At 37.6% G+C, this 15,699-nt stretch overlaps 3 protein-coding genes across 3 annotated transcripts; all 3 read left to right on the top strand.

Moving 5' to 3' along the window:
• The first annotated feature begins 67 nt into the window (after positions 1-67).
• Positions 68-6,747, top strand: LOC149044463 (uncharacterized). The gene is made up of 5 exons (XM_089208441.1): positions 68-435; positions 3,483-3,805; positions 4,203-4,416; positions 4,970-5,305; positions 5,783-6,747. Exons 1-5 carry the CDS (start codon positions 120-122, stop codon positions 6,277-6,279), a joined length of 1,686 nt encoding a protein of 561 aa, XP_089064567.1. The 5' UTR covers positions 68-119; the 3' UTR covers positions 6,280-6,747.
• Positions 6,748-7,435: 688 nt separating this feature from the next.
• Positions 7,436-12,332, top strand: LOC113680282 (uncharacterized). The gene is made up of 5 exons (XM_089208447.1): positions 7,436-7,870; positions 8,772-9,055; positions 9,621-9,687; positions 10,512-10,775; positions 11,451-12,332. The coding sequence occupies exons 1-5, from the start codon at positions 7,579-7,581 to the stop codon at positions 11,873-11,875; spliced, it is 1,332 nt and encodes a 443-aa protein (XP_089064573.1). The 5' UTR covers positions 7,436-7,578; the 3' UTR covers positions 11,876-12,332.
• A 478-nt stretch (positions 12,333-12,810) lies between these two features.
• Positions 12,811-15,649, top strand: LOC149044464 (uncharacterized). Its single transcript, XM_089208453.1, has 4 exons — positions 12,811-13,264; positions 13,840-14,129; positions 14,373-14,475; positions 14,672-15,649. Exons 1-4 carry the CDS (start codon positions 12,973-12,975, stop codon positions 15,061-15,063), a joined length of 1,077 nt encoding a protein of 358 aa, XP_089064579.1. The 5' UTR covers positions 12,811-12,972; the 3' UTR covers positions 15,064-15,649.
• Positions 15,650-15,699: the final 50 nt, after the last annotated feature.

Raw genomic sequence — 15,699 nt, forward strand, 5'->3', positions numbered from 1 at the left:
AAGTGTCACGAGATTTCCACGTGATGACAATATGCAAATTATCTCTGAAATTTTGAAACTAAACGGTCCTGCGCAGATAGTTCCGAGAAAATTAGGGGATGTGAAACACAACCTCAAGTATGTCTGTGGAGCGATCGGAGTCAAAGAATCCTATATGTTTTCATCTTTTTAATTGTGACAAAACGTATAATCTAAATGTCGTTAGTAACTTACTGAGCGCTGTCAATGAGAAATCCACTGGCCTTGACATAGACTCGAAACAGAAGTACTTTCGTCTCCCCGAAATGTCCAACCTGTGCGATACTATAAGGTCCGGGCCGGCCATGGATTTTGCCATCTTTGCCGTCAATGCGAACGAATCACGGCTGTCCATTAATGAACAGAACGCCGGAATAGGTTACGGAAAGTTTTTCAAGGCTCTATTAAAGGCAACAGGTCAGTAATGAAGATGATATTTTTTCAAGGCTTTAAAGTTTTTTCTTTAACATGTATAATAATGAAAACGAAATTAGGCTTGAAGTTTATAGGAAGGGAAGGCAAGGTAAAACTATAAAGGGTGAGTTAAGGGAGATACGACATGGGAAAGAGCCGCCATTGCTTGTAACTGAATATAATGATGAACTGATAAGAAAAAAAAAACTTGTGTTTAATATTTTATTGCGTGATGGCGCGAATTATGTGCATCAAATGCAATAGGACGATCTTTTGAAATTTTGCTTTTCATTTTCTAAAAAAAATGAAAGATATCATTTTCCAATTTGGAATATCTTTTTAGTAACCTTAAGAGCCAATGTCAACAATTTGCATCAGACAAACGGCGGCAAGTCCCCAAAATTCGTTTTCTCTCCTACTTTCATATTTTGTAGCCCAATATGTCCTAATTATTGTGGTGCAGTTTTTTGGTGAAAATATATTTTAGTTTTCGAGAAATGGTTTTTTTCGTTCGACCGCTTAATATGCAAATTTTCATCATGAATTTTACCCGAGTTGTGTGACCTCTTGTAACGAATTTACTTGACCTCCGGTATTTCTGTCAACATAATCCTTTGTTTTATCATCTAAACTTATTAATGCCCTGTCATTATTGAAGCTGGCAAAGAAATATTTATTTTTTTGGTGAATATTTTTGTCCGACATACTTTTTCTATGTCGAAAAGTAGCATCGAAACAAAGACAGTTTTAACAATGACCGATATGACAGAATCTACTGAGCTTCTACCTTTTAAGAGACAAAAGGACGGTTATAAAGTTACTGTAAAAATTTCCATGTGTATTTGTGTTGTTCTTTCGTGAGACGAACTCAAAGTCCGGCAAATTTTACTTGCTAGCGACTACGAAATGTACATGGTGTGCCTACCTGACGCCACCGTTTATTGGCATAAATCACTACAATTTGTCAAAAAAACTAACACTCTTACCTTGTTTATTTATGATTTTATAAGACCAGTAAGCTGTTTCGGTTATTTGATTACGCAAAAAGTAATACCCAAGCGTATTAGATTACGATAATAACTTTTTGCCAAGAGCCCAGGTTTTACGTTGTTTCCTCCTACCCCATGTATGTCACGCAATAATTGATACCAACACAAATGAACGCATCCTCGCCCTCTTATGTGTAGGGGTTCCTCGGGGGGTGCTGATACGTGCGGCACACTTGAAATTTAGCAAGGACAAATTTTTATGTGATTTTCGGCGAAGAGAAAAAAAGTTTTGTCAGCAAATCTCCTTGTTAGTATATAAGATGAAACGCTTATACAACAGATCAATTAACTAAATCAGTATGTAGCTTGTCAATCGAATTGACTTTTGAGAACATTCTTTGACTTCCGCCGGTAAAGGAATCTTTGATGGATCTGGACATGTAGTTTTCTGAATACAGTAATTCTTGGTAGGCTTTTATAGATATGCAAAGAGGGGGAAAAAACCCATCTCTTGGTAACTTGGAGGTTGATCCATCTTTGAATTTATGTGCCACGCTTGTCATGCAACTGATATAATGATGGGGAGAAGTTTTATAAACTGAAAAGTTAAATCTGGCTAAACTGTGGTAGAGCATAACTTGATCATCGAAACAGCTCATAGAATCGTAAATAAATGAGGTAAGAGTATTATGCTAGATTTTTTTACAAATTGTAGTGATTAATGCCAGTAAACGGTGGCGACAAATAGGCACAAGATGCATATTTCATAGTCGCTCTCAAGTAAATTTTGCCGGACTTTGAGTTCATCTCATGTTAGAACAACATAAACACACAAGGAAATTTTGTCTCTTAAAAGCTAGAAGCTCAGTAGATTCTGTCATATCGGTCATTGTTAAAACTGTCTTTGTTTCGATGCCACTTTTCGACATAGAAAAAGTATGTCGGACAAAAATATTCACCAAAAAATAAGTTTTTATTTGCCAGCTTCAATAATGACAGGGGATTAAGTTTAGATAATAAAACAAAACATTATGTTGACAGAAATATCGGAGGTCAAGTAAATTCGCTACATGAGGTCACACAACTCGAGTAATATTCACGGTGAAAATTTGCATATTTGAGCGGTCAAACGAAAAAATCATTTCTCGAAAACTAAAATATATTTTCACAAAAAAACTAAACCATAATAATTAGGACATATTGGGCTACAAAATACGAAAGTAGGGAAGAAAACGAATTTTGGGTGACTTGCCACAATATTTCAAATTTGTTCGATGGATACTGCCATCCTCTCTTAGGAATTTTAATATTTTGTTTTGAACATTAATAATTATAAACTGGGGGTCTCAATGGGGTTATGGGGTTAAAATTTCGGCTACTTTACGGCCATTTTTTAAGCTCATTCCATTGCTGTCACCAGAAATTTTTTTTGTTTTGTTTATTTTTTTGTTTAACGGTTAACTTTTTTAAAAACTATTGGTTTATTGTTCGGTCGTTTTACGGTTTTCGGATAACCCCATTGAGACCCTCTAGGTTGTTAACGTTGTCATTGAATTCGAACCTTTTCCGCTGATAATATATCTTAAAGGCAATACATTATATAATATTTAAAAAATGCTTCACAGATATCTTAACGTCGAAGGATTCGACCTGTGATTATAATTTTCCACCACTAGGCATAGATATTCATTAGTAGGAGACGTGGTTAACTGAAAGTTAGTGCACTGGCTCCAATTCGAGAGATCTCGGCTTGAGACCTGGCCAGTGTATGGAATTGCGTTTTAAGGCGGATTCTTCACTCTCATACACAATAGCGCCTCTCTCTTCACTCAGTTAGTAAAAGTGGGTACTAACGTGGCGAAATGCGGTGATGAATTGGCATTCCATTCACAGGGAGTATCTCTACACACCCTTTTTATCAGCAAATGAAATTTACTTTTCCACATTTGATCGTTTCAGTTTTTATGTACTTTCAGTCCGCCACATTCAACCCCAGGTTGTTTTTTTTAAGGATACAAATTTTACGTTAAGTCGTAGCTCAATTCTTATCTTAACCAAAAGGTGAACGAGTGATTGTGGTTATTGGTGCAGACGATAATTATAGAGATGCTGCTGCAGAAGACACATCTCTCCTTTCACGCTGGGCGCGAAGAAAGGTTTCATCCCAGTTCAACGAAGAATTCATGGATGGAAGCAAGGGCTTCATTTTTTCTTGGAACAAAGCTCACAGAGTGATTCACGAAGAGGCTCTGAAACATTTCCTCGATCCTAGCAAGAAGGATCACAAATTTGTCTTACAGAAAAAAGATGAATCAGTAACGTATTTCAAGTCCTCTGATCGGAAAGAGAGGGTAACGAGTGGAACTGTAACAGTTGTCTCTGAGGTAGAACCTCATTTAATAATCGCTGTTAGAGCTAAGGGGTAATTTTTGATAAGAGGGAAGGTATTTTTTGATCCCAAACCCTTTAACATTTTTTTGGAAAGTGGGTATTCTCAGAGGTCTATTTACAACTGTTACTCACCTCGCAAAAAATACTGAAAAGCGTGGTAAACAAAGTTGTCTCTGCTTTTGTGAATGAAAAAAATTGGATTGACGTGGGAACCCTTGCCAAGTTTTGATGCATAAACATCATGTTTGCGTATGAAATTTCAAATGGAGACTGTAAGTTGCCTAGATCGATCAACCATAAGAAATTTTAAACTGATACGTTTATATTTGGATAAAAATATTTTCAAGTATCGTTTGCTTTAGTACGTGTGTACCGTTTCGTCTGTTACAGAAAGCTGAATCTCATGATCAAATGAGCAGGAATACCACTGCATCAAACAATACACAAGGGAACTACTTGGAAATGGAAAATGAGGAACCCCCAGAGGGATTCCCACTCAACGCTAGGCCCAGGCCCAAGCAGGACTCCAACTCTTTACTTCAGTCTTGTGCATCTACTGACGCTGATACGCGTGACTTTGACGAGAAACCTACAGATATGAGCAGTACGTTGGTCCAGTTTTAGTTGTTTTCTTTTTGAAATAGAGAGATCTGTAAGGAAAAATGATCCCTCACCCACCCCCCCTTTTTTTCTTTTCGACCTGATCGTTATCATGATGATCTTCGTTATCATCATCATTATCATAAAAATCATCAACATCATCATCATTATCATAAAAATCATCAACATCATCATCATTATCATAAAAATCATCAACATCATCATCATTATCATATAAATCATCAACATCATCATCTTTATCATATAAATCATCAACATCATTATCATATAAATCATCAACATCATTATCATATAAATCATCAACATCGTACAGATTAACATCCTTTTCCTTTACCATCATTACTATTACTATTGGTAATGACTGTAAATATATAAGGGCCATATATGTGCACTGCAGTTGAAGAAACGAGTATAGAAGCGATCCTCGCAGTTATGAACACTACTGAACTTGTATTTGAAATAATCCAGGCCCGTTCACTAATTTAAATTGAGCTCGGTCAGTAGAGAGAAACTAATATTTCCTTTTTGTATGTCAGATATAGAGTCAGAAAAAAGGATGGGAGCAGCTTGTTGGGAATCCTTCGATTCCATGAACACAAAACCATTATCACCAATGAAAAAGGTACTGATCCTTGGTTGGAACCAGTCTGATATACGTTTGGTGAAAGAATTGTTTGCTGATGATGTTCTTAGCAAGGTTTTTATCTTCAGCGGGTCTCCTGATGATCTCGGGAGCGATTCATCAATCTTCACTGGCCCTCTAAAATCCTGTTTCATTGTGGTAGAAGCCAGAATCCTAAAGGATGAACTTCAATTCAAATCACAAACAAAATCATATAAATGCATGTTGGAATTGGTGAAAAGAAATGTAGGTAAGAACATCTTCTTAAAGTATACATTCGTATTGGCTTCAATTGAACCTAGCTCTCGGTGTTTTGGTCTGGCTTTGTTATTGTTTATACAGGCCCTATTTAAACCAGCTTTGAGCTGTATTAGGCCAGCCTGTCAAAATATCGCCGATACATTCATACACAACATTGTTATTAGCTTTTCTTTGGTGAAACTTAACCCTCGCTGTGCGGAGACCTCATATACCATGGAAGGAGAAATGGTGCATACAGACTAAGATACATAACACCTATAATTAAAAACACTTCAAAACTGTTAAACATTAGATGGCGACTGACTGAAAATTCTACGAACGTTTTTATATGGTTTGCTGGACAGAATTATGCTATGCAACAGTCACTTTGACCATCAACACTACGTTTACCAAAATCGAGCGTTTGTGTGGTTATTAAGGTATTTTTTATGTGCTGTTGTGAAAATTTGTTCAATTTTGATTTCAGGCGGAAAAATTGTCGTAATTATCAGCGACCGTAACAGTAACATGTCACCGAATGAGGAAAACTTAATTACATCAAGAATCAAGGAACTTCTTGACGACAAGGGCGTTATTTTTTGGTGGAAGGGGAACAACCCGCAAAAGCAAACTCCAAAACGCTCGTGGTCACTTAGACGGAAAAGAGCTCAAAAAGATAATGATGGTGCAGCAGCCACAGTATCGGAAACTAAGGAACGTCATCTGTGCCCCGATGACTTTACCCTCCTTTTTAAGGCCCGCCTACGCTATGGTGAGATTTCTCTTCACGATGAAAATGAGAAGTTCGATGAAGATATGCTTCCCCCGGAGATCAAGGAAAAATTGAGGACAAAATGGCAATTGACTGCCGATGCAGAATTGCTAGTTTTTCGGGAAAAAACAACTGGTGACTATCGAACTATTGTTAATCCTACTGCAATTTTTCCAGCAAGTAAGGTGTATGAGATGTTCTTCCCAACTTGAATAAATCCTAAACCTGAAAATACAACTGATCATGCGATATGAGTGTATTTGGATAATGTGTAAAAGAGTAGCATCCATTGCTGTCGGTCACTAAGTCTTTTGGTTGGATGTTATCATTGGTACATCTTAATTAGTTCAGTTTTGCTACCAGAAATATGACTGTTGTTGAGATTGTAAATTGCATAATGTCGAGCAATATCTACATTTTCTCTTTAATTCTTCAGGAATTTCCACCCAGTTTATTTAAACACCCTTAACTGGCGGTCATCTTTGATTACAGCAGTACAGAGCCATTTTTTTGAAGGTCAAAATGAAGCGTAAATGTACCTAGGGAACGACATAAAAGAAAAAGTTATATAATTAAAACAAGATGTCTCCCCTGCAGAAGCGAATCTGTCTCTTATCAGTAAGTTCAGACTTGAACAATAAGTCGTTATGAACATATAATAAAACTGAAATGTGAGCCAATAGGACCATTATGGCTTGGTTGATCTCATTTCATCTGTTTGCTCTCTTCTATGTCACCGGATAATTTAGACGATTGACATGAGGGAATGAACCATTTGTCGAATGTTTTGATTTCCTAATTAACTGTTATTTAAGGAAAAGCATTCATACTTTGATATGTTCGAGAGCGGTGCCGTTCGAAAAGGTCAAAATTTTTATGCCGCAGAAGTAGTAAAGGAACATTATCTATTCCCCTTGAGTATTCACTTGTTATTGGTTACGACGAACTCGATTAGGTGAAAAGTCTTACCTCAGTCAAATTAATCCTTCGTTTCATAACCGCAGCATCAAAGATAAACGTTTAACCCTTTACACCCTAAAATCAATTCCCTGAGGTGCTGACAAGGAGAATTTGTTTACTAATCAAAAGCTTCTCTCGTTGATGATCATTTCCTTTATTCTCATGACTCTAATGTGTGATTCAGGGGTGATATTGTATAGAGAAATTTGATGCTAGTCACTCTTTGGGTTTAAAAGGTTAAGTAACGGGTCGTTAATGCATTCACAGATAGTTCTTGTAAGTGACTGTATACTTGAAGTGCAGTTTAACACCACTATGACTTTACAATATCATATAAACTCTGTTTTCGTTGGAACAACCAACTTGCACTCTTGGGTAGCACCATAGAAATTGCGTGACTCTTTTAATAGTGACGTTTATTCTAGGAATCGAAACAAAACCGTAAACGGTAATTTCTAAGAACGCGTCCAACGAACTCGAAGACAAACAAACAAGTCGGAAAGCAGCTCAGTTCATTCAGTAGTCTAAAATTTCGCCTCGAAACATAACCAATGTCCGAGAAAAAGCGCGTGTATCTTTTCAACTGCGATAACACTTACGATCTTACCGTCGTTGACGCTTGGATTCGATCCGTCCAAGAGAAAATACCTTTCACTTTTACGGTATCGAAACATTATTTCAGTCTCCGTGACATGTCTAAATTATGCGAAAACACCATTTCTAAACTTCACATTGACTTCGCTTTTCTTGTGGTTCATGCCGATGAATCTTGTCTATCATTCAACGATAGTAAAGTAGAAAGCGGTTACACCAAAGTTTACAGAGCACTGCTGGACGCTACTGGTAAGTCTTCTCCACTGTCATGGCGGAAGTATATTTTGTTGACATTTTCTTGCTCTCATCTTTATACATGTTTTAGGGAGTTTGTTCCATAAGCCTACCTGTGCGATTGTAAATTGGTGCCATCGTTCGAAAAATTGGTTGAACAGGCTGATTTTAACTTTTATTTATAATAAAGGCTAACCAAGCAAAACTGTTTCGCTTTCATACCTAGAATTTTTGGCTTGAAGATTTACAAACACTCAAAACCAGAATGAAATTTTAGTGCAGTTGTCTTCGCCATCTGGAGACTAGCTTTCTTTTGTAATCAGGGTAATACGACATCGCCATTGTGAGTGAAACGTCGAGAGACGCTGTACATAAATTATATACGAGTCGAACCTAGTTGAGTAATCATTGCCATCTTTGAATACATTATATGAGTCAAGCAAGAAACCTTTGAAAGTAAGTTCAAGTGTCGTCCATTCTACTTGCCACAAGTTTCTTTGAAAACAAACGCTAAACTTCATTCAGTTAGCAACTTGCACGAAAGGTTGTATTTCATTATTTGGAGGATAATTGAGTGCGCTCCAATTACATAGTATACGGAATTATATCTTCTTCTAATTCAATTCTTCAATTCCGTTCTCAGCGCAATCAAATCTATTGTCGAGACATCTAATCGGAGGCTGGATCTTTATATTTTTAAGGAGACAGGGGCAACTTGCAATTCCAGAAGACAAATACTTAATGTGAGCAAGAGAAAAATCGAGGTAGGCCGCGTCTAACCTCGAGATCGGAGGGATAAGGTTGTTCGCAAAAGAAAGCAATAATTTAAACAGTGTAGTGTATTTGTGATAAGCCCTGAATACATCATAAGACGTTTACGAGTGGACTAAAGGTTTGGTTCCTGATAATTTTTAAGGTGAGAAAGTCGGTGTGGTTATTGGTGGAGACAGCCATTACAAAAACCAAGCAGAAGAACACAAAAATGTCTTATCACGCTGGGCACATCGGATTGTCGGCTCACAGCTCAAGGAAGAGTTTCGTGATGGGAGAAAAAGCTTCGTATTTTCTTGGAATGAAAAACACCGAGCAATCCACGAGCAGGCACTGCTGCATTTCCTTGATCCGAAGAAAGCAGGAGTCAAATTTGACTGTCAATCAGAGATGCCCGCCAAAACGGATGCGGCTAGTGTTGTTGAGAAGGTACACACATTGTTCATGCGCAGTTTATATAAGCAGATTCAATTTCGGGCGAGAGCTAAAACCTAGCACTGGCCTACAAAGCCGAGGTGTGTTGGTAAACTTCAGAAAGACTAATGTGGAAAGTCAAATGTAGCTAAGATGTTGTTTTACAAAGATCCATGGCACAACCAAATGTACAAACCAAACCAGGAGAGAAAAGTTTTGGACTTTACTTCCCTGGAATTTGAGCAGCAAGCCTCGACTCGATACAAATAACCCAGTTTTCCTGCCACAGGTCTAAATATGCTTACTAGGAGAGGGCATTGTATAACAGTGGCAAATGTCTACTCTGTTTAAGGGTTACCAAGGTATACCGGCCAGGAAAAATAGGTTAGGTCACTCGATGGCCAAAGGATTGCCTAAAACAAAGACAATGAAAATCCCTATAATTACGGTGGCCTCAGGCGAGAAAATTAGATTGAACAGTGTGTTCTTCCTCTTTTCATTTACATGGCGAAAGTCAAGGGAAAGTTAGAGGCTGGCTCGCTTTTAGTAATTTAGGACATTAATTTTTTTTCTTCCGCAGTCAATTTCCGCACTTGACAAAGTAACTTGCGATGTTGTGGATTCCTCGACCAAGGAAAACAGAAAAGGTATAATTAGCATAACGGTCAGTTAGTGACCCTGCAGCTGAGCCAGGTTGTTCGAAAGGGGGTTAGCGTTAATCTAGCAAGTTAACCTTGGCTCTTATTTCTCGTGTTGAACAGCGCGTATAAGAGTTAAGGTTTTGTTGCCGATTTTATCTCGATATGACTTGAGACTAGCTGGAAAAAAATACAAAAGAAAAAAATAATTTGCAAAGCTATTAAACTCTGTTGAAAATTATACTAATATTATACTAATCCCGTGTAAGGTTAGTCGTGTTTTGAACAACTTGGCCCTGCTGATGACTTAGATGCCATGAGTAAATTCAGATCTCACAATCAGTCAGTCTGGGATCGACACTGCTCTGTTAGCTAGGCTTGGGTGATTAATATTTTCACTGCCTGCCTTTTGTCGGGAGTGAGTATCTTATGAATTAAGAAAAATTGTTTTTCCTTTTTTGGGGAGCAGGACCGTCAAATTCAAGAAATATTCCCAAACCACTTTAGCAACAAGATCCAGGCCAAAAGAATCATTTATTAAACAGGCATAAAACTCAATATCAACATGTTTTAAAAATGTCAACATTTTCATGACATTAACTAGTGAGTTGAAAGGCGGATCATGCCTTAAATATAGGTGAAATGAATTAGATATTAAACGACTGACAGTAGAGAAGTCACCAATACTTTGGCATTTTTTTTGTCCCTAAGCAATATGTGCATGATGTTCGGAAGGAAATCCTCTTTAATGGTTTTAATTATTTGCATTTCATGCTGGACTTCAATCAAATGTCCACTATGTGTCCAATATCGACTATATGTCTTCTTCTCAGGCGTTGTGGATTTCATGGTTCTCTGCAGTGACCAATCAGCTGTGACAGTTATTTGCAAAATGTACCCCTTGTCAGGTATGCGTACTCACTCTGACATACATGTTGGCAGCCCCAAAGAGCTGAAATCTCATCTGCAGGAGGGTACCTCTGTGTCGTTATGTGCCATTGGGCTACAGGCGAGTGCTTTAAAACAGATTGCATTGTCAAACGAATGGAAGAGATCTGACCTCGGAGAACTGTTGAGGACTGTTCAAAAAGCAGCTGGTAAGAAAAGTCACAGAAAATGTAAATTTAGTGTTTGAGGACACGGTCTGACCCTTTATAGGGTCAAAATGGCTATCGGTTAAAATCTTGACCAATTTAAGGCTAACGGTTAATATCTTTCTAAGTGGTCACAGGAAAATTTTCACGGTTAATGTTTGTTACGACTAACGGTTAAAATTTGTTGATTTTTACGCCTAATGGCCATTTTAAAACTAACGGTTAACCCTATTGAGACCCTCCTGCTATGGTAGATTTAATACCAAATAGTTGGGCCTCTGTCAAAGGCTCAATTTCATAAACTGAAGATGTAGCTGCTAGCTGTGGTCTGCTAAATACCCAATTAAACTCAATCCTGATTTTTTAAGGGAGGGTTTTAGTTCGATTTCAGTTTGATAGCCGACGATGATGGCCGGATAATCAATTTTTCGTCTTAGCTAATGATAAACAATATCTTCACCAGGTCACTAGTGCAGGGGCCCTGTTTAAATAAAATCTACTTTGCAATACCATTTTTTGTAATTTTAACTATGAATTTAGTTCGACGAAACATTTAAAATCTATTTTCTTAAAAGATACGGGAATATTGAAGAGTGATAATGTCGAGTAAAGTTACGTTTATTGAATGTTATAACAGCAGGTTTCTTTCTGACGTATTTTTACCATTTCTATATCCAGACAGAGTGGTAGTCGTAATAATGCACTCAGACATAATTGCGGAGACGTTGCCACTATCACAGAGCGAAGAAGTCAAAGTTACTGAAAAAGTGGAGTTGCTGCTTGGCGAGAAAGGCATTGTCCTTTGGTGGAGAGGACGCCCTCGCAAGTGTGACGGAGTCCTTAACGAAATGCTAGTGTTGAAGACGTCTATTCGCTTTGGTAGGATCTCATTCGCAGAAAGGGATGTGGTAGAAATGAAAGAGGGCTATAAGCCACCGGAGCACTTGGTCTCTGATTTTCTCGAGAAATACGGTCGTGTTCCACGGGCAGAACTAGAGATCTATTATGAAGAGAGTTCGGGAGGCGTTCGCGCTGTCGTCAAAGAGCTCGAGTCAGCCATGTTTCGCGCGCTGTCAGATTACAGGCTAGCAATGAAAATGTAATAAGCCATCAGAACTGAGAGACGAAAATCAGAGAGACAAAATAACTTACAATCTTAAACCGAGGTCTTGTTTTCAAGAGTGCTGAAAGTTTCTTTTGCTTATTTACTTTGCAGTTACTTTGCTCTATTATAAAGAGCACGATTTTTTTTCTATAGCTGAAAAAATGAATTAGGAACTATGTGCGATTTACTAAACATGACGAGGCTGAGCAAAGTCCTTCAAGAAGAAAAAGTTACGAAATCCCATTTCATTTGACGTCACTTTTTGATCGGAAAATGTATACTTACATTATATTTGAATACAGAAACAATCAAAAAAGTGTTGAACAACACTTCAGAAGTCATATTTCCTGACGGAAACTTAAAAGTCGCAAGAGAATGTTTTTGCATGAGCAATTTATGTAAATCTCAAGTAGAAAAAAAATTACTCATTAAAAGTCCATTTTTCCTCTCCTTAATGGATTCTGGTCTTGATAGCTATGAAAAGCTTTTTATAAGCTGTGTGGCCATAAAATCAAATACCTCGGCTCTATTTTGTAGTTCCTAAAGTTATAAATATAATTTTTGCTAAAAATAAATTTTAATTTTGGTAATCATCACCCACAGAAGAGAAAGGCCAGTATATTTTATCCCTGTTCTTTACTGCGTATGTTCAGTTTGAAAACGGACGCGCCGTTCTAAATTGCGGTTCATAAAATGAGTTCCTATTTGGTCACAAGTGAATGATTGAAAGACAGCTGAGGGAGCTGAGAGAACTGTTCCCTTTGATGAAGTTTTTCTTTATTTACAGATTCATATACGAATTAACCTAATACTATTCATATATCTCTATTTCTTTATTAATTTTTTTTCTTCGTGTTATCCCGATTTTCGTCAAATGTCTTGTTATTCTAGCGCGGTCAGAATTTTCTTGCATTGAGAACAGTAAAGTAAGTTGCGTGACTATCACGCAGAAGCATTCTCGGAAAAGTTGTAACGGGCCGTTGCAACTTAATTCCCTGAATTACCACAGTAAGAGCAAATCGCGAGCAAAGGAACAAGCGTACACAGTGATCGAAAAGGACATGTTTGGTCAGAAAAAGCTGACTGAATCACATCATGGCGAAAAGCACGACTCAAACCGTTTATCTTTTTAACTGCGATAAAACGTTTAAACTGGATTCAGTGGAAACGCTTTTACTCGAAGTGAACGGTAAATGCAATTTCAAGGTTGAAAAGTTACATTTTCGTCTGAATCAAATGGGGGAACTTTGTAAAACCACTATTCCTCGTTTACAAATGGATTTTGCGGTTTTTGTGGTTCATGCACATGAATCTCGTTTGTCGATCAACGAGGACAACGCCGGAATTGGTTACGCGAAGATTTACAGGGCTTTGTTAGGCGCCACTGGTGAGTTGAACAAGAAAACAGTTTCTTTAGAGTAGAAGATTTATCTGACGCTAAAAAATTGATAATTCATTACAGATTATGTTTTTGAAAGTTGCAAAGAGATGGATTTGATTCGGGAGACGAAAACTAGATTTTCCAACATTGCTGAAAGACAATAACAAACCAACTTTCGCTTTCATGCATTCGGCCATTGGTCGCATGATATTTGTATTCACTGTACATGTCACGCAGGAGCAAACGGAAGTTTGTCGCACTAGAGAATGTCATCCCCATGAGTCACTTTTAAAGACAAGGAATCAGAGGATATTTGCTATCTTTTTTAAAACAATAGCCTTAAAAATGCGTTACGCTCGCACATGCCGTAAAAATCAAACTGTTTTATACGCGAATATATCCTTTCAGCTCTTGTTGAATAATTAGAGCATATTATTTACACGAGTTGAGGTCAATCATATCAAGTTGGCAACTTTCCATTGCATAACGGTCAATTTCAAAGTCAAACTTTGCCCAAATAGTTGTTAGAATTCTGTATTTATAACTATCAGTTGTCTAAAAATTCTTAAATTCAAAATTAGGGGATAAAGTATTAATAGTCATTGGTGGCGATGACAACTACAAAGATGAAGAAGAAAAAGCCAAGTCTGTGATCTCACGTTGGGCGCGTAGAAAAGTAGCTTCACAGTTCTGTGAGGAGTATCTTGATGGCAGGAAAAGCTTCATTTTCTCATGGAGCGATAGACACCGAGCAATTCACGTGGAAGCACTGTTGCATTTTTTGGATACCACCAAGAGTGGGCAGAAGTTTGAATATATACCAACATCAGAACCTGTTACTTCGGCTTCAGAGACAACTGTTGAGAGAGAAGTATTGCATATTTATTTTTCTTGAAAGTAAAGCTGTGAATGTTTCTCTTTTCCTTCACTTTCCTTTTTCCTTTTTGCTTTACCTCCTCTCCAAAACCATTTTCTAATTTGGAGGAAAACAGGCTGTGTGAAACATTGATTCCGGGAAGGAAATCATAATTTTTTGTCTTCGTAATTAAAACTCTTTATCCCTTTCCTTTGAATAATATTTAGAAAATAAAAGGATTGTTCATTCGCACCCCAGAGAGAAGATTCTCCGAAAAAGCTTGAGCATGATGAACGAAATGGATTCTATGGACAAAATTATCAGAAAGGGACAAGTCAAAATGAAGTATCTGGTGGGAGAGGTAAGGATCGAAAACAGGATTCTCATCCTCAACTCAAGAATTCTTTCTAGAAGTGTTTTAGTCTGTGGGGTAGCTGTTATCGCAAATGGCACAACTCTTCTGTCTCTCTAAAACGCAACAGAGCTTTGTGTCGCAAAATCAATGTCTCTTGTTTTCTTTTTTTTCCTTTTTTTCATTTTCTTAATTTTTATCACAGAACCAGATAAAGCTACCTGTGACTACCCAGCTGGAATGGTGCTCTTGGAAACTTGCATGCGTTATGGAAAGATTTCTTATCAGCCTCTGGACGTTGTGCAGTGGAAGAAAAGTTGGCGGCCTTCGACCCAACACGAATCAGACGTCATGGAACGCCATAAGCAGACACCGAAGGCTACAGTTAGGTTTATTAGTGATGGAAATGCAGTAGTTAGATGCGTTGTTAAGGACGTGACGCCTGTTTGGAGCAGGTTTTGGTATTCTCTTAGGCCGTATCTTTATTGCATATTTTTCATCTGTGGTTTCTGGGGGATAAGTCGTTGTATCAGAGCACTGCGGCCGCGAGTTTGCTTTTTTCTATGGCTAAGCAACCAAAAAGAGAGTAAAAAGTGACTTAAGCATATACAATATATAATGATGCTCAAAGAAATGTATAAATGTTTTGGGACTGGTCAGAGGAATCTGACTTTTTCTGAAAAAATACCGTTGTCATTCTCACCTCTGTTTCATCAGTAAAGTTCCACCAGATTATCGTCAATTGCAGGCCTAGGCTATGCATAAAGCGATAAGAGGATTATTATTTCCTAGAGGACTAGACTGACACATGAGACCTAATACAATAAATGGTTTGAAGCTAGGAGTTGATCTTTTACCTGAGATTAGTACTATTAAAAGACTTTCGTTGATACTACAGCCAGCTTGGACAGAAGTAATGATCAGATTCCGGATGATGAATTTTCGAAAATAAAAGGAAACAGAAAGGTATTACATCATCAGAGTGTAATGACCTCCGTCATTATTGGAACCTTTTCCATTTTCCATCCCGTTTTCTTGATGTTTATCTACATTTGATTCACTCAAGCTGACATGATTCTTTGTGGAATGTGCTCTTTTAGACAGTTTCATCGACGAACTAGTGATAACTTTAAAGAGTTACGTTATGCACAATAAATTCACCCGTTTTGTGTGACATGAAAAATAATCTTTGACGTTGTTGACGGACGGAAACCACAAAAAAGTTATTTTGGA

The sequence above is a fragment of the Pocillopora damicornis genome, chromosome 6, assembly GCF_964200805.1.
Source record: "Pocillopora damicornis chromosome 6, jaPocDami1.2, whole genome shotgun sequence".
NCBI lineage: Eukaryota > Metazoa > Cnidaria > Anthozoa > Scleractinia > Pocilloporidae > Pocillopora > Pocillopora damicornis.